Below are 25,404 nucleotides of genomic sequence, written 5' to 3'. Positions count from 1 at the left end.
AGAGAGAGAGAGAGAGAGAGAGAGAGAGGCCAAACCAACGAAAAGATCTGTACATTCTGTAGGTCAAAGGACAACACACACGAAACTCCGAGCTTCTGGAGTCTTCCTTGGTATTTGGGTGAGTTGGTGTGATTCAGGTTACAGTGAGACTACTGCCGATTATAGCCATGTTGGCATAAATTTCAACCTTCAGCTTGGCTGGGGATAATTTCATCCTGTCGGATTCTGTTTACACATAGGATTAGTTCAAATGTATAAATTTTTGTTGGTGGTTTACCTGTAAAATGAGAGAGTTGAAAGTATTTTTCCAGCTTTTGACATTCTGTTTTTCTTTTTCTTTCTTTCTTTTTTTTTTTTTTACCAGGGAAGAGAGGGAACGCAGTCCCTCACTGCCACAAATTATGCAGTCGAGTTTCCCACGTTTGAGGAAATCGCAGGGGTCAGCACATCCGGAGTACAATGGATAAGCCTCGCCCTGGGAAAACCACCTTCGTGATCATGGTATCTCCCCTGCCAGGTAAGTATGACATTCTGTTTCTTTTTCTTTTTATCTCCGTGGATTCCACAGACATTCTGATTTTCTAGAAAAGTGGAAATGACATCATTTTAGGAGTCATGCATTCATTCATTCACTCATTCAAAAAGCATGTATTGAATTATTGAACATCTGTTACACCCCAGATAGCCTCCTGGGCACTGGGTCAATGAATTATTAGCTAAAGTTAGGATACTTAATACCTGATTCTCCTTAATAGCTGTCTGTGTACTGTTGTGAAATCACCTACTCAGCTGAGCCAGAAATTTGTCCTGTGCAAACTGGAGTATGATATAATAATCTCACAGTTGATTGTGGAGACCAAGTCACCTAAGGGAATGTGAGAGCATTTTGTAAAATGCAGAATATTGTGCATATTTGAATAATTACCATAATCTGAGTCCAAGGCTGCCTTAGTTTTAATCAGGAGCCTGCACTATTTGTAGAGACTTCTTTTTCTGACATTTTATGACTTCTTCAGTCCCTTGCTCCTGTGTCCCAGATGCCTCGTGGTGAGAAAAATTAGTTATGAATTTATTTTTATTTATTTTTTGGAGACGGGGTCTCACTCTGTCGCCCAGGCTGGAGTGCAGTGGCGCGATCCCTGCTCACTGCAACCTCCGCTTCCCGGGTTCAAGCGATTCTCCTGCCTCAGCCTCCCGAGTAGCTGGGATTACAGGCACCTGTGATTTTGTGTGCTTAGTAGAGAGACGGGATTTCACCATGTTAGTCAAGCTAATCTCGAACTCCCGACCTCAGGTGATCCGCCCGCCTTGGTCTCCCAATGTACTGGGATTACAGCCGTGAGCCACCGCTCCCGGCACCCAGATTAGTTGTTAATTTAAACCATTGAATCTCAACCCAGTTCTGAGTAGGATGACTAACTCCATGGGCGGAGAACGCCAAGTAGTGCCTTTAAATTTTTATGCCAATAACTAACGCACTAGCGCTTGGGCTTCACGCTGCCCTAAAATGGGATGGCGCCTAGTGTTTGGCGCATGCTCCTTGATGCCGTGCGGCGCGGCGCTCCGAGGCTCGGGGACGCGCACGCAACTCGTCGCCGTTGGCTGACTTCCGGTGGTGCCAAAGCTGTTTCCGCGGAATCAGGCTAGCTGGTGAGGGTGCAGGTTTGTGTGCGTTGGGGCGGGAAGAGGCAGATGGGAGCTGGGACACCTGGGCGAACGATGTCCAGGATGAGAGGGTCGGGTCTGGGGGTGAGTTCTGGGTGCGTGGCGGAAGTTAAGGGCGTGAAGGTGTCTAGTTGGGAATGGGGACTGGGGCCATCCCTGGGCGCCGAGGTGGAAGCGCGGTTAGGACCCTTTTGAAAATGTTTTCCTAGGAGAGGGCCGTGCCGCGGCTGCCTCCCCATTGGCATTCATTCACCCTGTTAGTCCGACTTGGGTTCCCCAAAAAGTGGGCTATAGAGCTACTGCTGTGTTTGAGGTGCCTGGAGCTGAAGTAGCTTTTTTTCCTTCTTTTTATTTTTCTTTTTTGTACCTCAGTAATTATTTGTGAAATAAAACAATTGCCTAGGCTACTCTCATTCTGTTTCTCATCCAGTCACCACTATCTCACAGGAATCACCAAAATCTTCACGTTTTATTGAGCTTTAATTACTAAGGACATCAGTTGGTTGAGAGGATGGGGAGTCTCCCCTAATGTCTTGAAGAAACTGAAGGGAGGTTTAAAAGTAACTTTATAGGTCGGTCGCGGTAGCTCACACCTATAAGCCTAGCACTTGGGGAGGCTGAGACAGGAGGATTGCTTGAGTCCAGGAGTTCGAGAACAGCCTGAGTAACAAATTGAGACCCTCGTCTCTGCAAACAACAATAACAACAAAAATTGCCGAGGGTAGTGGCGAGTGCCTGTAGTCCCAGCTACTTCGGAGGCTGAGGCTGGAGGGTCACTGGAGCCCAGGAGTCTGAGGCTGCAGTGAATGAACCAGGGTCTTGCCAGTGCACTCCAGTCTGGGCAACAGAGCGAGACGTTGTCTCTGAAAATAAATAAATAAATAAATCTAACCTTAGACTTAAGAGTTACAAAGAACTTTTCAGTTCTCTAGTTCAAGCTTTCATCTAGTACCCTGGTAAGTGGACATTCAAGCTTTGCTTGAACATTGCCAGTGATATAACACAAGGCAGCTTATTGTATTATTGGATCTATTTATGACAGTAAAGTTTTCCTGGGTGATAAGATGCCATCAGTTTTTATATAATGCTTAACACTTGGCCCAAATGCTGCACAGAATAAGTTGTTTAAGCTCTGTTTCATTTGTTATTCAGGGAGCATTCATTGAGTATCTGCAGTACTCAGTGATACATTGAGTATCTGCAATACCCAGATACTGAACTGTCGCAGTGGCTTGGATGGGACCATAATCCCAATGACTTGGGAGGCTGAGGTGAGACCATTGCTTCAGCCCAGGAGGTCGAGGCTGCAGCAAACTATGTTCACGCTACTGCAGTGCAGCTTGGGTGACAGAGCAAGCCCCTGTCTCAAAGAAAAAAAAAAAAACCCCATGGATATTAGGGATATTAGTTGAAATAATCCTGTTTCTCAAAAAGCTCATAGTTTTGGAGGAGGGAAATGAGAAAGAGAAGAGACTATTATAAAACTGATAAGTACTGTAAAAGAGATTTGCAAACAGGTACTAAAAGAACATAGAGGATACCCTCTGGTTTAGGTCATAATGTCCTTAAAATGTGGTAACTAGAATTGAAGCAAAAAGTCAAGAAGTAACATAGCACAGAGGATAGTAGGAATCTCCTCTTCCTTGTTTCAACACAAAATTTGTTAATAGAGCCTTCTTTTCTTTTTTTTTTTTTGAGACGGGATCTTGCTTGGTCACCCAGACTGGAGTGCAGTGGCACAATCTTGGCTCAGTGCAACCTCTGCCTCCTGGGTTCAAGCAGTTCTCGTGCCTCAGCCTCCTGAGTAGCTGGGATTATAGGCGCCTGCCACCATGCCCAGCTAATTTTTTGTATTTTTAGTAGAGATGGTGTTTCACTATGTTGGCCAGGCTGATCTCGAACTCCTGACCTCAAGTAATCCACCTGCCTTGGCCTCCCAAAATGCTGGGATTACAGGCATGAGCCACTGTGCCCGGCCAATATAGCCTAATCTTTTAAACAATCACACTTTGTCGGCTGGCCATGGTGGCTCACACCTGTAATCCAAGCACTTTGGAGGCCAAGGCAGGAGGATCACCTGAGGTCGGGAGTTCAAGACCAGCCTGACCAACATGGTGAAACCCTGTCTTTAAAAAAAAAAAAATCACGCTTTGCTTTTGATTTGTTTCTATTACTGGAAATAACCAGTTTATAAAAACAACAGTAGCAAACATTTATTGATCATTTACCATCTAATGAAGTAGATGCTATTATATTCCATTTTATAGCTGAAGAATCTGAGATTCATGTTGAGTAACTTATGCAAGATCATAAAGCTGGAGAGAAGCTGACTTGGGAAATATCCAGACAGTCTGACTCCACAGTTTATTCTAGCATCATGCTAGTCTACCACCCTGATAGTAATAATAATAACATATATTAATCACTTACTCTTTAATTCTTATAAAAATTCTATGAAGTAAGAGCAATTATTTTTTACTGTTGAGGATACTGAAGACTTGCAAGGTTAAATCACTTGGCCAAGGTGTAACAGTAGTCCATCAGTAGTAATCAGTGAGATTTGAACTCAGTCACTCTAACCACTGTCTCTCATCTTCCACCTAAAGGGAAATTGTGCATTTGGTGTGAAGTATTGTATTCATGATTGAACATGAATAAATGAAAAGATAATTGAGTAAATGTTATTACCATTAATTAATATGAAAGCAGTAAGAACTTGTTTTTTTCCTTTCAGAATGGAACAAAAGTGGGTCTTTTAAAATGTTGCCCTGTAAGAAGAGAAGAACTGCAGTGACAGAGTCCTTACAGCATAAAGGCAATCAGGAGGAAAACAATGTAGACCTAGAATCAGCTGTTAAACCAGAATCTGACCAGGTAAAGGACTTGAGGTCAGTGTCACTGTCCTGGGATCCAAGTCATGGCCGAGTAGCTGGCTTTGAAGTACAATCTGTGCAGGATGCAGGAAGTCAGCTTGGTATGGAAGATACATCTCTGAGCTCTGGGTTGCTCACCCAGGACACAAATGTACCCATTCTAGAAGGTGCTGATGTGGCCATCTCTCAGGGCATTACGCTACCTTCGTTGGAGTCTTTTCACCCTATTAATATACGCATTGGTAAAGGAAAACTCCAGGCTACTGGCTCAAAGAGAGGGAAGAAAATTACACTTAGGCCCGGGCCAGTTACCCAAGAAGACAGACGTGATCATCCTATCCTAAAGGAGTCTTTTTCAGGAGAGCCTAGTGAAGAAGTCAAGGAAGAAGGAGGTAAAGTATAAAAGGTTTCTAGGTTACATTCTTGTCAATACCATTTTGCCATTGCTGTTTCTGAGTGCCTTTACAGAATAGTATTTCTGAAAGGGTATATTGATTTGGTATGGAATTGGAACTGCTGTGTTTGTAAGGGTCGGCAGTGAACTTTTTTAAATTTTTTTTTTTTGAGATGAAGGCTTACTCTTGTTGCCCAGGCTGGAGTGCAGTGACACAATCTTGGCTCACTGCAACCTCTGCTTCCCAGGTTCAGGCAATTCTCCTGCATCAGCCTTCTGAGTAGCTGGGATTACAGGCTCCCACCACCACGGCTGGCTAATTTTTGTATTTTTAGTAGAGACGGGGTTTCGCCATGTTGGCCAGGCTGGTGTCGAACTCCTGACTTTGTGATCCACCTGCCTCGGCCTCCCAAAGTTCTGGGATTACAGGTGTGAGCCACTGTGCCTGGCCTAACTTTTTTTTTTTTGAGACAGAGTCTTGCTCTGTCACCCAGACTGGAGTGCAATGGTGGAATCTTGGCTTACTGCAGCCTCTGCCTCTTGGGTTCAAGCGATTTTCCTGCCTTTGCCTCCCAAGTATTTAGGATTACAGGTATGCGCCACCATGCCCAGCTAATTTTGTATTTTTAGTAGACATGGGGTTATACCACATTGGTCAGGCTGGTCTCAAACTACCTGACCTCAGGTGATCCACTTGCCTCAGCCTCCCAAAGTGCTGGGATTACAGGTGTGAGCCACCGTGCTCGCCCAGGCTGGAGTGCAGTGGTGTGACCTCGGCTCATGGCAGCCTCTGCCTCCTGGATTCAAGCGATTGTCCTGCCTCAGCCTCCCGAGTAGCTGGGACTACAGGCGCTCTCCACCGTGCCTGGCTAATTTTTGTATTTTTAGTAGAGATGGGGTTTCACCATGCTGGCCAGGCTGGTCTTGAACTCCTGACTTCATGATCCGCCCTCCTCGGCTTCCCAAAGTGCTAGGATTATAGGTGTGAGCCACTGCACCCGGCCTGTTCATTCATTTCGACTGTTAAAACGTTTTCCTTGTTGCTGCATTTTAAGTTCACTTGTTCTTATTTTGTCCTACTGGTACCTTCTCAGTATGTGGTTTTTTTATTGTATCTTGTGTATGTTTATACTGAAGAATTTGATGTTTTCGACTGTGTTGTGTTTGACAACCAATGGAGTAGTGCTCAAGTTGAGGGAGTCCAGCAATAATCTTGATGGTGTACTGTGCTGGTCACTCCCTCTCTGGCATCAGCTGTCTGAAGCACATTGTCAAAGATGAAAGCTCTTTTGGGGAAAAGTGCTCTCCTGTGGAATCATCCCTTGTCATAGCACATACCTCTATATTTACAACCTCATTCAGGGTAGCTTGCATTATTATATTGGTTTTGAGACGCCTGTGTTTTATCTGGAAATGTAGGCAGGAATAACAGTTTTTTGGTATGTGTATTACAAATTGTTTCACTGTTATTCTTCTATACAATTTTTTAGAATAAAAAGGGGTAAATAAGCAGCTTGTGCCATTTTGCTAATTATATGGATTTGACTTTTGATCACATAAATAAAAAATAAAACAAGGCAGGGCATTGTCCTAGACATAGTTGATGTGGACAAATACTTTTTATTACTTGGAAATTCTTTTTTTTTTTTTTTCTGAGACAGATTCTTGCTCTGTCACCAGTCTAAAGTGCAGTGGGATGATCCTGGCTCACTACAACCTCTGTCTCCCCAGTTCAGGTGATTCCTCTGACTCAGCTGCCTGAGTAGCTGGGGCTACAGGTGCATGCCACCATGCCTGGCTAATATTTTGTACTTTAGTAGAGACGGATTTCACCATGTTGGCCAGGATGGTCTTGATCTCCTGACCTTGTGATCTGCCTGCCTCAGCCTCCCAAAGTGCTGGGATTATAGGCATGAGCCAGCACGCCCAGTCATTACTTTAAAATTCTTATTTTGATAGTTTTCCACTTAATGAGGCAAGTGCTTAAGCCTCAGTCTTTTTTTAGTTCTCTCTCTTTTTTCTTTTTCTTTTTTTTTTTTTTGGAGATGGAGTTTCACTATTGTCACCTAGGCTGCACTGCAATGGCATGATCTCTGGTCACTGTGACCTTTGTCTTCTGGGTTCAAGCGATTCTCCAGCCTCAGCCTCCCAAGTAGCTGAAATTACGGGCGCCCATCACCACACTTGGCTAATTTTTTTTGTTTGTTTGTATTTTTAGTAGAGACGGGGTTTCACCATGTTGGCCAGGCCGGTCTTGAACTCCTGACCTTAAGTGATCCACCCACCTCGGCCTCCCAAAGTGCTGGGATTGCAGGTGTGAGCCATCGCACCCAGCCTAATTCTCATTATTTAGACATAAGGAAAGGAGAAATGAAGGTTTTTGATTCTCCCCATACCTCTCCTTTATTTCTCTTTTATTCATTCCTTTTTAAATAAGTATGGGCAGAGTATACTAGATCAGGACAAATAAAGGTGATACTGGAATTTAGGTGTTTTTACTGAAAAAAGGGGATTTTCTTTATGATGGTTTAAAGATAATAGGAGATAAGAATCAGTTCAACAACTTAATTCAGGGAGTTGGGAGAAATGTACATATAGAGCATAGGACAGAATCAAATTTTCTTTCTTTTTTATTTTGTTTTATTTTATTTTTTGAGACAGAATCTCGCTCTGTCACCCAGGCTGGAGTGCAAGGGTGTGATCTCGGCTACCTGCAACCTCTATCTCCCGGGTTCAAGCTCCTGTCTCAGCCTCCTGAGTAGCTGGGATTAAAGGTGCACACCAACGCACCCAGCTAATTGTTGTATTTTAGTAGAGACAGGGTTTCACCCTTTTCCCAGGCTAGTCTTGAATGCCTGATGTTAAGTGATCGACCTGCCTTGGGGTTACAGGCGTGAGCTACTGCACCCAGCCTCTTTTTTTTTTTTTTTTAAATTTTTAAATATTTTCAGCTGGGCGCGGTGGCTCACGCCTATAATCCCAGCACTTTGGGAGGCCGAGACGGGTGGATCACAAGGTCAAGAGATCGAGATCATCCTGGTCAACATGGTGAAACCCCGTCTCTACTAAAAATACAAAAATTAGCTGGGCATGGTGGCGCACGCCTGTAGTCCCAGCTACTTGGGAAGCTGAGGCAGGAGAATTGCTTGAACCCAGGAGACGGAGGTTGCGGTGAGCCGAGATCGTGCCATTGCACTCCAGCCTGGGTAACGAGCAAAACTCCGTCTCAAAAAAAAAAAAATTTTTTTAAAATATTTTCATAGAGATAGAGTCTTGCCATGTTGCCCAGGCTGGTCTCAAACTCCTGAGCTAAAGCACTCCTGCTTGAGCCTCCTGAAGTGCAAGGATTACAGGCATAAACACATGTTGGGTATAGAATCACTTTTTCAAAAAAATATCAGCATGGCTGGACGCAGTGGCTCATGCCTGTAATACCAGCACTTTGGGAGGCCGAGGTGAGTGGATCATCTGAGGTCAGGAGTTTGAGACCAGCCTGGCCAACATGACAAAACCCAGTCTCTACTAAAAATACAAAAATTAGCCGGGTGCGGTGGCTCACTCCTGTAATCCCAGCAATTTGCGGGGCTGAGGTGGATGGATCACCTGATGTTGAGAGTTTGAGACCAGTCTGACCAACATGGAGAAACTCCGTCTCTACTAAATACAAAATTATCTGGGCGTGGTGACACATGCCTGTAATTCCAGCTACTTGGGAGCCTGAGACAGGGAGAATCGCTTGAACCCAGGAGGTGGAGGTTGCGGTGAGCCGAGATCATGCCATTGCTCTCCAGCCTGGGCAAAGAGAATGAAACTGCGTCTCAAAAATATTAAAGAAAAGAAAAATTAGCCTGGCTTGGTGATGCATGTCTGTGATCCCAGCTACTCAGGAGCCTGAGGCAGGAGAATTGCTTAAACCTAGGAGGCGGAGGTTGTGGTGAGCCGAGATTGTGCCAGTGCACTCTAGCCTGGGTGACAGAGTAAGACTGTCTCCAAAAATAAAGAAAAGAAAGAAAATTAGCTGGGTGTGGCAGCATGCACCTGAAGTGCCAGGTATTTGGGAGGCTGAGGCAGGAGAATCACTTGAACATGGGAGGCGGAGGTTGCAGTGAGCCGAGATTGCGCCACTGTACTCTAGCCTGGGTGACAGAGCGAGACTCCACTTCAAAAACAAAAAAAAAAACAAAAAAATGCCAGGCATGGTGGCTCATGCCTGTAATCCCAGCACTTTGGGATGCGGAGGTGGGTGGATTACAAGGTCAGGCATTCTCGACCAGCCTGGCCAGCATAGCGAAACCCCATCTCTATTAATAATACAAAAAAATTAGCCAGGCCCACTGGTGGCAGGACCTATAATCCCAGCTACTCGGGAGGCTGAGGCAGGATAATCGATTAAATCCTGGAGATGGAGGTTATAGTGAGCTGAGATGGCGCCACTGCGCTCCAACCTGGTCGACAGAGCGAGACTCTGTCTCAAAAAGAAAAAAACCAAAAACAATCAGGGCTTAGTAACCTGATAAAAAAAGAAACAAAACAAAACAAAAAAAAGAACCAAAAACAAAAAATACATAATTGTTGATGAAGTGATAGAGGTGTAATGCTCAAGATGAGGGAGTTAGCAATAATTTTGATGGTATACTGTGCTGGTCATGTTCTCTCTGGCATATTGTGTTCATTCTGGATGCCACGTTTTAAGAGGACATTGACAAACTGCTGCATATTAAATGGGGGATGACTAGTATTCTGAAGAGCCTGACATGAGCAACTTGGTAAGTTTTAGGGGTGGTAAGAAAGCTGTAAGTTTTGCTGGGTATGGTGGAGTGCACCTGTAGTCCCAACTACTTGGGCAGAGGCTGGAGAATCCTTGAGCCTAGGAGTATAAAAAATATAAATAAAAAAAAATTTACAAGTAAATAAAACAGTACACAGTTCATATTTTTTGAAAAAGCTGTCAGTCTTCAAATATCTGAAGCCAATAATGTAGAAGAGAAAGCAGATTCCAGACAGTGAAAATAATAGCGGTGTTAAACTGTAGGGAGTCTAGGGAGGTAGGGGAGGGATAACATGGGGAGAAATGCCAGATATAGGTGACGGGTGATGGAAGCAGCAAACCACATTCCCATGTATGTACCTATGCAACAATTCTGCATGATCTGCACATTTACCCAGAATCTAAAGTACAATTAATAAAAAAAAGCTATAGGGAGTCAATTTTCATTCATTATCAAAAAGTTTTTCAAAATACTGTTAGTATCATACAACTTCCTTGTATAATAAAAGACTCCACAGAAAGTATTCAACATGGATTATGGTAATTCTCTAGTTTTAGTGAACCATCGCAATAACCTATAAAACACATTTTGATGTCTAACTTTATCTCAGATTTTTTTTGTCTGAGTGACACAGAAATCCTTAGTCTGATTTTTGGTTTAAAACATATAATCTCTCCATCTGTGTGACATTTAAAAGAAGCAGAAGGCATAGTTCTAACCTCAGGAAGCTTAGAATCTTAATTGAGAAGACAACCATGAACACATAATCCATTTGGAGCAGTGTAAGACAGTGTGATTTAGTGCTGCAATATGTGATAAATATAAATTGGATTTTTGGAAGTGGAGCTGGAAGGATTGGATAGATTGTGAGTGAAGAAGTGGAAGTATTAACATGTAGAAATGCTGTGTTTGTGTGGAAGACTACTAAGGCTTCAGGTAGAAAGAGTAGATCCAGATTATAGAGAGCCTTGACGCTTACTCCTTAAGAACTTTTATTTTTTTTTTAAAGAAAAAGGAAGAAAGAAAGAGAGAAAAAAAAAAGAATGAAGAGGAAGAAAAAGGAAGAGAAAGAGGGAGAGAGAACGGGAATATTGCTTTATTGCCCAGGCTAGAATGCAGTCTAAAAATGGGAATTGAAAACCTCTTTTATGCCAATAATTGTGCTTAACAATGGAGACAGGAAGGAATAAGGGAAGAAAATAACAAACAAGCAGCCAACCAATATTTCATTTAAACCTATGAAATGCTATGCAATTATTGAGGAGTGATTTACTTGCAATTATGTAGTCACTTTTGGAATAGGTGTGATATGGAATGTATGTTTTGTGTATTTGAAGTGGAGAGTTCTATAAATGTTTATTAAGTTTACTTGTTCCGGGTTTGAATTCAAGTCCTGGATATCCTTGTTAATTTTCTATCTCGTTGATCAGTCTAATATTGACAATGTGATGTTACAGTCTCCCACTATTATTATGTGGGAGGCTAAGTCTCTTTATAAGTCATTAAGAACTTGTCTTACGTATCTGGGTGCTCCTGTATTGGGTGTGTGTATATATAGGATCGTTAGCTCTTCTTGTTGCATTGATCCTTTTACCATTATGTAATGTCCTTCTTTGCCTCTTTTGATCTTTGTTGCTTTAAGGTCTATTTTATCAGAGGTGAGAATTGCAACTCCTGCTTTTTATATATTTATTTATGTTTGCTCTCTGTTTGGTTGGTAAATCTTCCTCTGTCCCTTTGAGTCTTTGTGTATCGTTGCATGTGCGATGGGTCTGGATACAGCGTACCGATGGGTTTTGGCTTTTTATCCAGTTAATAATATATATGAGTTTAATACTGCCATTTGATGCTAGCTGGATATATTTTTGGAAAGGCTGATACTGGTTGTTCGTTTATATGTGTAGTACTTCTTTCAGAAGCTTCTGCAAAGCAGGCCTGGTGATGGTAAAATCTCTAAGTACTTGCTTGTTTGCAAAAGATTTTATTTTTCCTTTGCTTTTGAAGCTCAGTTTGGCTAGATATGAAATTCTGGGTTGAAAGTTCTTTTCTTTAAGGATGTTGAATATTGGCCCCCACTCTTTTCTGGCTTGTAGGGTTTCTGCTGAGAGATCTGCTGTAAGTCTGATAGGCTTCCCTTTGTGAGTAACCTGACCTTTCTCTCTAGCTGCTCTTAGTATTTTCTCCTTCATTTCAACCCTAGTGAATCTGAAGATTATGTGCCTTGGGGTTGGTCTTCTTGAGGAATATCTTTGTGGTGTTCTCTGTATTACCTGGAGTTGAATATTGTCCTGTCTTACTAGGTTGGGAAGGTTTTCCTGAATAATCTCCTGAAGAGTATTTTCCAACTTGGATTCATTCTCTTCATCACATTCAGGTACACCTATCAAACATAGATTAGGTCTTTTCACATAGTCCCGTATTTCTTGGAGACTTTGCTCATTCTTCTATTTTATCCTTTTTTCTCTAATCTTGACTTCTCGTTTTATTTCATTAAGTTGGTCTTCGAACTCTGATATCCTTTTTTCTGCTTGATCAATTCGACTGTTAAAACTTGCGCGTTCTTCGCGAAGTTCTCGTGTTGTGTTTTTCAGCTCCATTAATTCACGTATATTCCTCTCCAAATTGTCTATTCTCATTAGCATTTCGTCTCCATTAATTCACGTATATTCCTCTCCAAATTGTCTATTCTCATTAGCATTTCGTCAAACCTTTTTTCAAAGTTCTTAGTTTCTTTGCATTGAGTTAGAACAAGTTCTTTTAATTCACAGAAGTTTCTTATCATCCACCTTCTGAAGTCTACTTCTGTTAATGGAACGCACTCGTTCTCCATCAGGGCTTGTTCCGTTGCTAATGAGGAACTGTGATCACTGTAGAGGGAGAGGCATTCTGATTTTGGATATTCTCAGCCTTTTTACACTGGTTTCTTCCCATCATTGTAAATTTATCCACCTGTCGTCTTTGTGATTTCCGACTTCCAAATTAGGTTTCTGTGAGTGGACGTCCAACTTGTTGATTCCCAGCGCCGAAATCCGAGCAATCCACTGCACCGGCCGAAACAGTGGTGTTAAGATTGATGGTGCTTTTCTGCCCGGGAATCGGCCAAAGGGGACCCAGTCCTGCTCACTCTGCACCAAGAACTGCTGCGCTGGGGCGCCAGCAAAACCGCCGCGCCGGCCACAAGAGTCGCGCTAGCGACCCATGGGGCTCCTCCGCTGGGAATCTCCTGGTCCATGAGCAACAAAAATTCTTCTGAAAGTGTGGCGTCCTCTTGTTCTCTTCACTTTCACTAGGAGCTACTATCCCGAGCTGCCAGTGGTCAGCCCTCTTGGATCTCTCCTTCCTCCTTAAGAACTTAAGAATGAGAATTGGATGCTCGCAATAAGGCTAGAGAAGAATGGGTATACACACATTACGAAGAAATAATTAACATTGCGCAGATACTGACATGTAAGATATTTGGACTAGGGGATGGTGATGCATGCCTTCATTGGGAAGGTATTTGAGAGTTTGAAAATGAGTTCAGATTTGGGTATAAGTTATACAGGTGAATGCCAAAATTGGGGCTCAGCCCAGGAGGATTCTTCGCTTCATGCAAGGCTCATGAGCAAGCAAGCAGAGCAGCAGGAAAGCAAGCTTATTAGAGCAGCAGAGTACAGGAAAATGGCTGCTCCATAGACACAGTAATAGCAGCAGCCCTTGTGAATTGATAGCTGTTCCTTGATTATATACTCAATAAGGGCAGGTTATTCGTGAATTTTTCTAGAAAAGGGGCAGGGAGTTCCAGAACCAAGAGATATCTCCCTTTTAAAACATATAAGGTAACTTCTAGGGGTTGCCATGGCAATTGTAAACTGTCATGGCACTGGTGGGACTTTCCTTGTTTTTATTTATTTTTATTTTTTTAATTTTTATTTTTTTTTTGAGACAGAGTCTCACTCTGTCGGCCAGGCTGGAGTGCAGTGGCATGATCTCGGCTCACCGCAACCCCTGCCTCATGGTTCAAGCCATTCTTCTGCCCCAGCCTCCCGAGTAGCTGGGACTATAGGTGTGTGCCACCATGCCCTGATAAATTTTTTTTTTTGAGATTGAGTCTCGCTGTGTTGCCCAGACTGGAGTGCAGTGGTGTGATCTCAGCTCGCTGCAACCTCCGCCTCCTGGGTTCAAGTGATTCTCCTGCCTCAGCCTCCTGAGTAGCTGGGATTACAGGCATGCACTGCCATGCCCGGCTAATTTTTGTATTTTTAGCAGAGATGGGGTTTCACCATGTTAGTCAGGCTGGTCTCGAACTCCTGCCTCAGGTGATCTGCCTGCCTCAGCCTCTCAAAGTGCTGGGATTATAGGTGTGAGCCACTGCGCCTGGCCTTTGTATTTTTAATAGAGATGGGGTTTCCCCGTGTTGGCCAGGCTGGTCTTGAACTCCTGACCTCAGTGATCCGCCCACCTCAGCCTCCCAAAGGGCTGGGATTATAGGCGTGAACCACCAGGCCTGGCCTGTTTTTTTTTTTTTTTAAAACCAATCCATTTAATTCTGTCTTTCAAGGTAAACTACATATGGAACCTGGATCTCAAGCCTGAGAGTGCTAGAGCTGTGGGTCCAAAACTTGCGGTATTCTCAGAGTTCAGAAGAGTTAGAACTCATGGTGTTGGCCGGGCGCGGTGGCTCACGCCTGTAATCCTAGCACTTCGGGAGGCTGGGGTGGGTGGATCACCTGAGGTCAGGAGTTCAAGACCAGCCTGGCCATCATGGTGAAACCCCATCTTAAAAAAAAAAAAAAAAAAAAAAAAAAGGAACTCATGGTGTTATACTTACCTGGCAGGAGAGATACTATGTCAGAAGCTGATTTTCCCAGGGCGAGGCTTATCCATTGCACTCCGGATGTGCTGGCCCCTGTGATTTCCCCAAATGTGGGAAACTCGACTGTATAATTTGTGGTAGTGGGGGACTGCGTTCGTGCTTTCCCATTTTTTTTTTTTTTTAAAAACACGGTGTTATGAGACAGAACATATGGAATTTGTGCATTCCATTTAGCAATTTTGAAAATTACCAGAAACAGACTGAAAGAGTCTTTCAACGTTGAGAAAATTAAACTGGTTTTCTTTTTTTTAAAAGATGGGGTTTCACCATGTTGGTCAGGCTGGTCTTAAACTCCCAACCTTAGGTGATCTGCCCGCCTTGGCCTCCAAAGTGCTTGGATTACAGGTGTGAGCCACCGCGCCCGGCCTTCTTTTTTTTTTTTGAGACGGAGTTTCGCTCTTGTTGCTCAGGCTGGAGTGCAGTGGTGTGATCTTGGCTCACCGCAATCTTCACCTCCCAGGTTCAAGCGATTCTCCTCCCTCAGCCTCCTGAGTAACTGGGATTACAGGCATGTACCACCACGCCCAGCTAATTTTGTATTTTTGGTAGAGACAGGATTTCTCCATGTTGGTCAGGCTGGTCTTGAACTCCCAACCTCAGCTGGTCCACCCGCCTTGACCTCCCAGAGTGCTGGGATTACAGGCATGAGTTACTGTGCCCAGACAGCTCCTGGTTTTCTAGATAAAAGATTGAAGAGAACCAAAAATGTTGTGTTGACATCTCTTCATTTTTCTCACAGTCTGAAGCCTGAGCTGACTGTCATATCCCTAAGTCATAGCAACTGAAGCTGCAGTTTAGGTTCGAGATCATCCCTTTATCCATTTACTTCAATGCAATGCCACAGCAAGAGTGACTGGAAGCAGAGTGCTCTAATCAGGACAGCGTTTTTTTTTTTTTTTTTGAGATGAAGTCTCGCTTTGTTTCCTAGGATGGAGTACAGTGGCGCGATTTTGGCTCACTGCAACCTCTACCTCCTGGGTTCAACCAGTTCTCCTGCCTTAGCCTCTCAAGTAGCTGGGACTACAGGCTCATGCCACCGTGCCCAGCTAATTTTTGTATTTTTAGTAGAGACGGGTTTTCACCATGTTGGCCAGGCTGGTCTCAAACTGCTGACCTTAAGTCATTCACCCGCCTTGGCCTCCCAAAGTGCTGGGATTACAGGCATGAGCCATCATGCCTGGCCCTTTTTTTTTTTTTTTTTGAGACGGAGTTTCGCTCTTGTTACCCAGGCTGGAGTGCAATGGCGCGATCTCGGCTCACCGCAACCTCCGCCTCCTGGGTTCAGGCAGTTCTCCTGCCTCAGCCTCCTGAGTAGCTGGGATTACAGGCACGCGCCACCATGCCCAGCTAATTTTTTGTGTTAGTAGAGACGGGGTTTCACCATGTAGACCAGGATGGTCTCGATCTCTTGACCTTGTGATCCACCCGCCTCGGCCTCCCAAAGTGCTGGGATTACAGGCTTGAGCCACCGCGCCCGGCCATGCCTGGCCCTTTAACAAGCAGTTAAAGTGGAAAAGAATCCAGTAGTAGCACACTGATTTAGTTTATAAGATTTTAGTTTACAAATTAAAAAAGCTATATGTTTTACTGTTTCTTCTTTTTTTTATATCAGTTTTTTCCTTTATCTTTCTCTTTGTCTTCTTTTCTATTCTTTTTTGCTCTCTTCCTTTTCCTTTCTTTCTTCTCTACATATCAGTTGGCTGTCTTGATGAGGTTGTGCAGGGTGACCACAGAATGGATCAGCGAGGCCAGGTACACCACCACCATTTGGTTATTGGTCTTTAGGTGAAAGGCCTTGACAAACTCCTGTAGGCTGATGACTGGCAGCAGCTTGAAGACGTCCTGCAGCTGATAGATGATTTGGTGGTTGGTGGGCAGTTTGCCTGTGGCAATTTTTTCCAGGTAGCTTCTGATGTCCAGAAGCTTGGAGTTTGCTCCCTTCAAACCCGGGACCAGGTTTGTGATCCACAGAGAAAGACTGTGTCTTTGTTATCTTGTAGCAAGTGTTCAACTCCAGTTTCCTCAGCTTCCTCTGCTCCAGTTTCACTGGTCACATGCTCAAATGTTTTGAAGGCTGGAGTTTAATCATTATAGACTTCTACTGAAATACATGCTTCTGTAGGCAGCCATAAGTCCTTTGTTTTCATGTGAATAGTGATAGTACTGAGTTACAGCAGTATCTCTTCATGATTTCATTGAAGGCAATGTCATTCTTGTGTAGTTTAGAGCCTGTGTGGTACTACTCAGCTATTATTTCTCTGGCATTGACCCTCTTAAGCATTCTTTACATGTTTTCCAAATAATCACGGGCTAAAAATCAGAATTGTCTTTGTCATCTTCATTAAAAGGGACTGCAAAACTGTTGGATACATCAAGTACTTTCATTTGCAGTGACCCCAAAAGCACATGAAGAATGCATTTCTGGTTTCCACCCTTGCTGATTCTGTTGAAATGATCCACGACACTGAGCAGTAGCACCACCAGGTCCAGCATCATTATACACTCTGGCCACCAGGCCTGGCTGCCTGTGACCCACTGGAGTTTCTTTTAGCATGCAAATACATTATAATTAGGGTATAATTAGTGAGAGCAACCAAAGGTCACATTTATTGCCATCTTGGTTGTAACTGGTTTTGACTGCTTTCTTTGCTGCATCCTGTTTTGATCAGCTCTTCTGTTGTTCAGCAGGGTCTCTGGCCAGTGCTTGGAAAACAAATCCTGTTTCTCTCCTACCTCACTCTCCCCTCAGAGATTATGTACTCCTTTTCAATCTTACAGGGTTGTAGAAGGGTAGAAGTCCATCTTCTGCAACTGCTTCCTGTTGGTTTTATGGGCATTGGCCCTGCCTAGCATTGGAAGAGTAAAAATCTCTTGATGCCTGATCTAAGGGGTCAGAAAAAGGATGAGTTGGAAGCCGTGTGCTAGCATCATCTTCACATGGAAATTGCTGTAATCTAGAAGACACAAACTTTACAAGGAGGCTAAAGGAGGAAGGGCCAGAGACTGATAGTTACAAGATAGCCGCTAGAGGTCCTAAAAAGAGTAGAAACCAGGTGAGGCTTGGGAAGGTGTTTTTTTGTTGTTATTTTTTGGGTTTTTTGAGACAGGATCTTACTCTGTTGCCCAGGCTGAAGCACAGTGATATAATTATGGTTCACTGCAGCTTCAACCTCCCAGGCTCAAGTGATCCTCCTGCCTCAACCTCCTGAGTAGCTGGGACCACAAGTGTGTGCCAGCACACCCAGCTAATTTTTAAATTTTTTTGTAGAGACACAGTCTCACTATGTTGCCTGGGCTGGTCTTGACTCCTGAGCTAAAGTGATCCTCCTACTTCAGCCTCCCAAAGTGCTGGTATTACAGGCGTGAGCCCCTGTGCCTGGCCAGAAGGGTGTTTTTTATGGTCAACCAGATGTAGTTGGGGTCAGTTCCCTGGTTATATATATGTAAGCAGGTGGCTTGCTCTTAGAACTTTTGAATGTTGAGGTTAACCTCAACCTGTCCAGAGTTGTTAATATATGTGCAGCGGATCTTATTGATAGCAGTGTAGACTCTACCTTTTTCAGTCAGCAAACAATTCAAGACTAGTCTGTTGTCAGGGCTACATATGCTGGAGTCCAAAGATTCCTGAATTTTTCTTTTTCTTTTCTTTTTTTTTTGTTAAGAAAGAAAAAGAGGGCCGGGCGCGGTGGCTCAAGCCTGTATTCCCAGCACTTTGGGAGGCCGAGGCAGGTGGATCACGAGGTCAAGAGATCGAGACCATCCTGGTCAAACATGGTGAAACCCCGTCTCTACTAAAAATACAAAAAATTAGCTGGGCATGGTGGCGCGTGCCTGTAATCCCAGCTACTTGGGAGGCTGAGGCAGGAGAATTGCCTGAACCCAGGAGGCGGAGGTTGCGGTGAGCCGAGATCGCGCCATTGCACTCCAGCCTGGGTAACAAGAGCAAAACTCTGTCTCAAAAAAAAAAAAAGAAAGAAAAAGAAAGAAAAAAAGAATGAAAGAGAGAAAGAAAGGAGAGAACGGGAATCTTGCTCTATTGCCCAGGCTAGAATGCAGTCTAAAAATAGATATTAAAAACCTCTTTTATGCCAGTAATTGTGCTTAACAATGGAGACAGGAAGGAATAAGGGAGGAAAATAACAAGCAGCCAACCAATATTTCATTTAAACCTGTGAAATGCTATGCAATTGCTGAGGAGTGATTTACTTCCAATTATGTGGTCACTTTTAGAATAGGTGTGATGTGATACTGAGAAGAATGTATGTTTTGTGGATTTGGGGTGGAGAGTTCTGTAAATGTTTATTAAGTTTACTTGTTCCAGATCTGAATTCAAGTCCTGGATATCCTTATTAATTTTCTGTCTCGTTGATCTGTCTAATACTGACAATGTGGTGTTAAAGTGTCCCACTATTATTGTGTGGGAGTCTAAGTCTCTTTGTAAGTCATTAAGAACTTGTCTTATGTATCTGGGTGCTCCTGTATTGGGTGCGTATATATTTAGGATCGTTAGCTCTTCTTGTTGCATTGATCCTTTTACCATTATGTAATGTCCTTCTTTGTCTATTTTGGTCTTTGTTGCTTTAAAGCCTATTTTATAAGAGACGAGAATTGCATCTCCTGTTTTTTTTTTTTTCTCTCCATTTGGTTGGTAAATCTTCCTCCATCCCTTTGTTTTGAGTCTTTGTGTATCATTGCATGTGAGATGGGTCTGGATGCAGCATATCGATGGGTTTTGGCTTTTTATCCGATTTGCCTGTCTGTGTCTTTTGATTGGAGCATTTAGTCCATTTAAATTTAGGATTAATATTGATATATGTGACTTTAATACTGCCATTTAATGCTAGCTGGCTATTTTGCCCATTAATTGATGTAGATTCTTCATTATAGTGATGCTCTTTACCTTTTGGTATGTTTTTGGAATGGCTGATACTGGTTGTTCCTTTATATGTGTAGTGCTTCTTTCAGAAGCTCTTATAAAGCAGGCCTGGTGGTGATGAAATCTCTGAGTACTTGCTTGTTCACAAAAATTTTATTTTTCCTTCACTTATGAAGCTTAGTTTGGCTGGATATGAAATTCTGGGTTGAAAATTCTTTTCTTTAAGGATGTTGAATATTGGCCCCCACTCTCTTCTGGCTTGTAGGGTTTCTGCTCAGAGATCTGCTGTGAGTCTGATAGGCTTCCCTTTGTGGGTAACCTGACCTTTCTCTCTGGCTGCCCTTAGTATTTTCTCCTTCATTTCAACCGTGGTGAATCTAACGATTATGTGCCTTGGGGTTACTCTTCTTGAGGAATATCTTTGTGGTGTTCTGTGTATTACCTGGAGTTGAGTATTGTCCTGTCTTGCTAGGTTGGGAAAGTTTTCCTGAATAATCTCCTGAAGAGTATTTTCCAACTTGGATTCATTCTCTTCGTCACATTCAGGTACACCTATCAAACGTAGATTAGGTCTTTTCACATAGTCCCATATTTCTTGGAGACTTTGCTCATTCCTTTTTACCCTTTTTTCTCTAATCTTGACTTCTCGTTTTATTTCATTAAGTTGGTCTTCGACCTCTGATATCCTTTCTTCTGCTTGATCAATTCGACTGTTAAAACTTGTGCATACTTCGCGAAGTTCTCGTATTGTGTTTTTCAGCTCCATTAATTCACTTATATTCCTCTCTAAATTGTCTATTCTCGTTAGCATTTCATCAAACCTTTTTTCAAAGTTCTTAGTTTCTTTGCATTGAGTTAGAACATGTTCTTTTATCTCACAGAAGTTTCTTATTACCCACCTTCTGAAGCCTGATTCTGTCATTCATCACACTAATTCTCCATCAGGCCTTGTTCCCTTGCTGATGAGGAGTTGTGATCTCTTGTAGGAGGAGAGGCGTTCTGGTTTCGGGTGTTTTCATCCTTTTTGCGCTGGTTTCTTCCCATCTTTGTGGATTTATCCACCTGTCATCTTTGTAATTGCTGACTTTCAGATTGGGTCTCTGAGTGGACATCCAGCTTGTTGGTGGTGAAGTTTTTTCTGTTTCTTAGTTTTCCTTCGGTGGACGCCCCTCCCCCACAGAGCTGGACCTTCCCGGGTTCAGCCGTGCTTGCTGTTAAACTCAATCCTTGAATTTTTCTTAATGTCTGACTTGTATTGGTGGCCAGAGATTCTAGGGCCCGAGTTATGTTTATTAGTGTTGATTTGTATTATCCAAAGCCCCCTCCAGGGGGCCACCACCCCTATTGCTGTCCCAATTCCCGTCAGAATTAATCCTATTGCCCTTTTACTTCTTTTTTTTCTAGGTTTTATGGGATTATGAATGGATTCCCCCAAAGGGATAATGGTGGCCAAAGTATATTCACTGGTGTTCCAAGTTTTTGATAAGCAAAATAGAAAGCTATTTCTAGAAGAATAAGTGGTTTCCTACAGGGGTTGGGAGTGGGTGCGGGGTAGGATTTCTTCCTGTAAAGGTGAACCCAGATGGGGCACAAATTGAATCCTCGAAAGATATGTGGTCTGTTTTCTGTTGCCAAACTGGGTGTATAGAGATACCTTTCCCAGGTTCCAATGGGGATGATTGAATAGCCCTCATTTTCCACCAGAGAGTGTTTCCTCCATCTTCCCAAATTAGGCAGTCATTTCTCCCTTGCATGTATTGATCCTGGAGGAGGCACCATGTATGGTCTCCTTGTTTACAAGTGGGATCCCATTTGCCCTGCTATGGCCTTGGGAATTTGGCTACTGGGGTTGGGTCAGAGTATCATGGGCAATTTCTGGCTGTGTGTCATTATCACAACCATGGGTGCAAAAGATAGTATCATTAGCACACTGGATATGTAGATACCCGACTTCCTAGGTCCAGGTAATAGTTAGGGGTGGGAGGGCGATTGGAGAGGAGTCAGGTGAATCTGTTAAGTGTGGGAGAGAGCCATTTTACAAGTAGGGGCCTTGGTACCAAAGGAACACTATGACCAATTAGGAGGTTTGGGGAGTTGGCTGTGAGGTTTTCAGGGTGCACCAGAACGTGATGCTCTCTATCCTGAGGGAGCTGATGACAGATTCTGCCATCATGTAGGCTATTTCCTGATGCTATAATTCTAGAAATGCTTACCGTGGAGTTTTGTTCCCATTTCACAGTGAGTTAGATTGATTAGGAGGAGGGAGCAAGAAGAACAGGGACATCATGCTGGGCTTTAGGGTGGTCTCTATATTCCATAAGGACAAGTGAAGTGTTTCTCAGGAGGAGAGGTTGCTACTTATCTGTCTTGTGAAATAGCAACTTTAAGTCTTCCAGAGGTTTGCAGGTATAGGTCATGGTGTCCTCTTGTGCCTGCAGGGATTCACAAAAAACAGGTTTGTTTAATCCAGGACAGGTATACCTAGCTAGTGATTCTCTGAAGTTTAACAGCAGTGAGAGTGCTTAACAATACCTAATGGGGAGCAGGGGCCCTTCCATACTGGTTATATTATAATTGGTCTTCACGGGATCCTTCTTTCCAAGTTTTTTTTTTTGGAGACAGAGTCTTGCCCTGTCGCCAGGCTGGAGTGCAGTGGCGCATCTCAGCTCCCTACAACCTCCGCCTCCGAGGTTCAAGCGATTCTCCTGCCTCAGCCTCCCGAGTAGCTGGGGCTACAAGTGTGCACCACCATGCCCAGCTAATTTTTGTATTTTTAATAGAGATGGGGCTTCACCTTGTGATCCACCCATCTCGGTCTCCCAAAGTGCTGGGATTACAGGTGTGTGCCACTGTGCCCGGTTTTTTATTTTTTGTTTTCTTTTTCTTGAGATGGAGTTTCACTCTTGTTGCCCAGGCTGGAGTGCAGTGGTACGATCTTGGCTCACTGTAACCTCCACCTCCCGGGTTCAAGTGATTCTCCTGCCTCAGTCTCCCAAGTAGCTGGGATCACAGGTGTGTGCCACCATGCTTGGCTAATTTTATATCTTTAGTAGAGATGGGGTTCACCATTTTGCCCCATCTGGTCTCAAACTCCTGACCTCAAGTGATGTGCCCACCTCAGCCTCCCAAAGTCCTGGGACTGCAGGTGTAAGCCACTGTGCCTGGCCCCAAGTTTTTAATAGGACTGAGTCTCCTAGTTAAACAGGGAACAGTCTTTTCCTTTGTAGGAAAAGGCAATGTCTATATTCTTAGAGGGCTTTTTGAACCTGGCCTAAGCTCCAAAGGGAATGGGGAAGGTATAGTGAGGCTTGTCCAACCCCTTATTTCTTGTCATGGCCTGAATTGGTTTTTCAGGTTTCTTTTTTGTTTTTGAGATGGTGTCTTGCTCTGTCACCCAGGCTATAGTGCAGTGGCATGATCTCGGCTCACTGCAACAGCCGCTTCCCAGGTTCAAGTGATTCTCTTGCCTTAGGCTTACAAGTAGCTGGGATTACAGGTGTTTGCCACCCCTCCCTGCTAATTTCTGTATTTTTAGTAGAGATGGGGTTTTACCATGTTGGCCAGGCTGGTCTTGAACTCCTGACCTCAGGTAATCTGCCTGCCTTGGCCTCCCAAAGTGCTGGGATTACAGGTATAAGCCACTGCACTCAGCTGCCAGAGGCACTATTCCTGGCCAAGCTTTTATTTTGTTCTATATCAATGCTGAGGTGATGTGCTACCTGCCCCAGGTCCATCATATCCTATCTTGGTGGGACCCTGATGGCCGAAGGACTTAGATTCAAACAACTTATAGCCAGTTAAACATTGTAGGCCAGATGGAAGTAGAGGTGGGCTTCATTATCTCTTAAAACCCCTTTTAAGCAATATAAGAGCCAAAAACCAAAAGCCAAAAATAAGGTTATAAAACTGACATCTATAAATTCTGTTCATTGAGCTGCTGTAATCTTGGCTTGCAGCAATTAAGTAAAACACAAACATTTTGTTTAGCTATTTAGGTATCTGTGTGCCTGTCCTTGATTTGGGAGGTTTGAATTAATTTTATCCCTCAAAACCCAGCCCCTATAATCTCTCATGCCTACCTCTTCTACAGTAGTCCTTGGGCCTAGAGGAATTGAGTAGTTTTAAATTCTGTAGGTAAAACAAGGCAAAAATAATTAACAATGTTTCAAACAAAAAGGTCATAAGCCCTGCCTAGTTTTGAGAATGACAGGAAAGGAATCTTACAGGTACCTAAACATTTAAATTATTTAGTGAAGGCATAGAATAAGTTATATTAATTCAGATAGAGGCAAAATTATTAAATGAATACAAGCTTGTCCCTGTGTCCCATTAAAGAAGTTTACTCTGATTGCCCCTTTTGCCCAGGTCTAAAGACAAGGCTTTGGTTAACTTGAGTTTGGTGTTAGATACTGGCAGGAGTTGGTGCCTTCTCTAGATGAGCTATGTGTACCCAGGAGTCAAAGCCCTGTTACTCAACAGCACATGGATTAGTTAATAGCACCTGATAATGAGTTTTTCAAAGGACTGCAGCAGTGATGCTGGAGTCCACAGCTTGTGTGGAGGCTATAAAAAGATTTCACAGCCTTGCAGTGATTAATTTTTATAGCTTTGATAAACCCTAGCAACAAGCTAGACATTTAAGCTGGGATTGATTCTGGGGGTATTTGTAAAAGATGTTAAAAAATCCAAAATATTTTATTGACACAGAACCACAGGTTATTGTAAGCAATACTTATTTACCCAAAGTGGCAATCTAACAGTGTAATTAACTCTCCTTATGGGGAGCCCACTTAAATAACCTCGAAGGTAAATTTGATGAAGAGAAAAATAATACATGAATTCAATCAGACAAAGGAAAAGTATGTTTAAGGTTTTGAGTATAGCAGATGAACATGAAAAGTTTTCTGGTAACACTGAAAATTTAGGCACATCAAGAAAAACCAAGAGTATGTAATCAAGTTATACTGGAGGAAAACGTTGCTTTTATAGACCTCCAGGATAAAATATTTCAGCATCTGAGTGTAACAACAGAACTGGAAGAGAAAAAGTTACAGGAACTCATGAAAAGGTTGAAGGAGAGAGTTAATGTCTCAGGTTTTCTCAAGGGGAGAAAAAGCTGAAAGCAGTGAGATAGAACACTTGAACTTGTGAGATATCAATCTGAGAAGTTTTCAAAAGAAACAAGTTATAGAATTGAAAAGCAAATTTTCTTGTAATTTAATTAAGAGCAAATCAATACCTTAAAGTACTTGCTTTAACATAGGAGACCATTCTTTAGAAAGATTTCACTTTTAATTATAGCTAACTGAATCATATAAAAACAATTCTTTTTATAAATTCTCCTTTATAAATCTTATGACGTGCACAGACCATCTGTGACTTGGTTGAACTTTCTGACTTGTCCTATACTACCTTTTCCTTTTTTTTTGAGATGGAGTCTCATTCTGTTGCCCAGACTGGAGTGCAGTGGCACAATCTTGTCTCACTGCAACCTCCACCTCTTGTGTTCAAGTGATTCTTCTGCCTCAGCCTCACAAGTAGCTGGGATTACAGGTATGTGCCACCATGCCTAGCTAATTTTTTTTTTTTTTTTGAGGTGGAGCTTTGCTCTTCTTGCCCAGACTGGAGTGCAGTGGGGCAATCTTGGCTCACTGCAACCTCTGCCTCCTGGATTCAAGTGATTCTCCTGCCTCAGCCTCCTGAGTAGCTGGCATTACAGGCATATGCCACCACACCTGGCTAATTTTGTATTTTTAGTAGAGACAGAGTTTCTCTGTGTTGGTGAGGTTGGTCTTGAACTCCTGATCTCAAGTGATCTGCACGCCTTGGCCTCCCGAAGTGCTGGGATTACAGGTGTGAGTCACCACGCCTGACTAATTTTTGTATTTTTCATAGAGACAAAGTTTTACCATGTCAGCCAGGCTGGTCTTGAACTTCTAACCTCAAGGGATCCACCCACCTCAGCCTCCCAA

At 43.1% G+C, this 25,404-nt stretch overlaps 1 protein-coding gene, 2 non-coding genes and 1 pseudogene across 9 annotated transcripts in view; 2 read left to right on the top strand and 2 right to left on the bottom strand.

Moving 5' to 3' along the window:
- Positions 1 to 361: 361 nt before the first annotated feature.
- Positions 362 to 525, bottom strand: LOC135272404 (U1 spliceosomal RNA). The gene has a single exon (XR_010340557.1). It is a non-coding gene; the product is annotated as a U1 spliceosomal RNA (small nuclear RNA).
- A 1,072-nt stretch (positions 526 to 1,597) lies between these two features.
- GON4L (gon-4 like) overlaps positions 1,598 to 25,404 on the top strand; it is a 115,834-nt gene continuing 92,027 nt past the window's right edge. The window contains exons 1-3 of one of the 7 annotated variants that reach the window (XM_064370541.1): positions 1,647 to 1,662; positions 2,818 to 2,936; positions 4,400 to 4,930. In XM_064370541.1, coding sequence (XP_064226611.1) covers positions 4,426 to 4,930 — 505 coding nt within the window. In that variant the 5' untranslated portion in view covers positions 1,647 to 1,662; positions 2,818 to 2,936; positions 4,400 to 4,425. The other 6 variants (XM_012449858.3, XM_012449860.3, XM_012449855.3 and 3 more) reach the window with 6 other exon arrangements.
- LOC135272406 (U1 spliceosomal RNA) lies at positions 14,504 to 14,665 on the top strand. The gene has a single exon (XR_010340559.1). It is a non-coding gene; the product is annotated as a U1 spliceosomal RNA (small nuclear RNA).
- LOC105715473 (26S proteasome non-ATPase regulatory subunit 7-like) lies at positions 16,165 to 16,846 on the bottom strand (annotated as a pseudogene).

This window comes from Aotus nancymaae, unplaced genomic scaffold, assembly GCF_030222135.1.
Source record: "Aotus nancymaae isolate 86718 unplaced genomic scaffold, 86718_ANA_hifiasm-v0.15.2.pri h1tg000108l, whole genome shotgun sequence".
Taxonomy (NCBI): domain Eukaryota; kingdom Metazoa; phylum Chordata; class Mammalia; order Primates; family Aotidae; genus Aotus; species Aotus nancymaae.
Note: the sequence above shows the minus strand (reverse complement) of the source record. Positions and strands in the feature narration are given on the sequence as shown.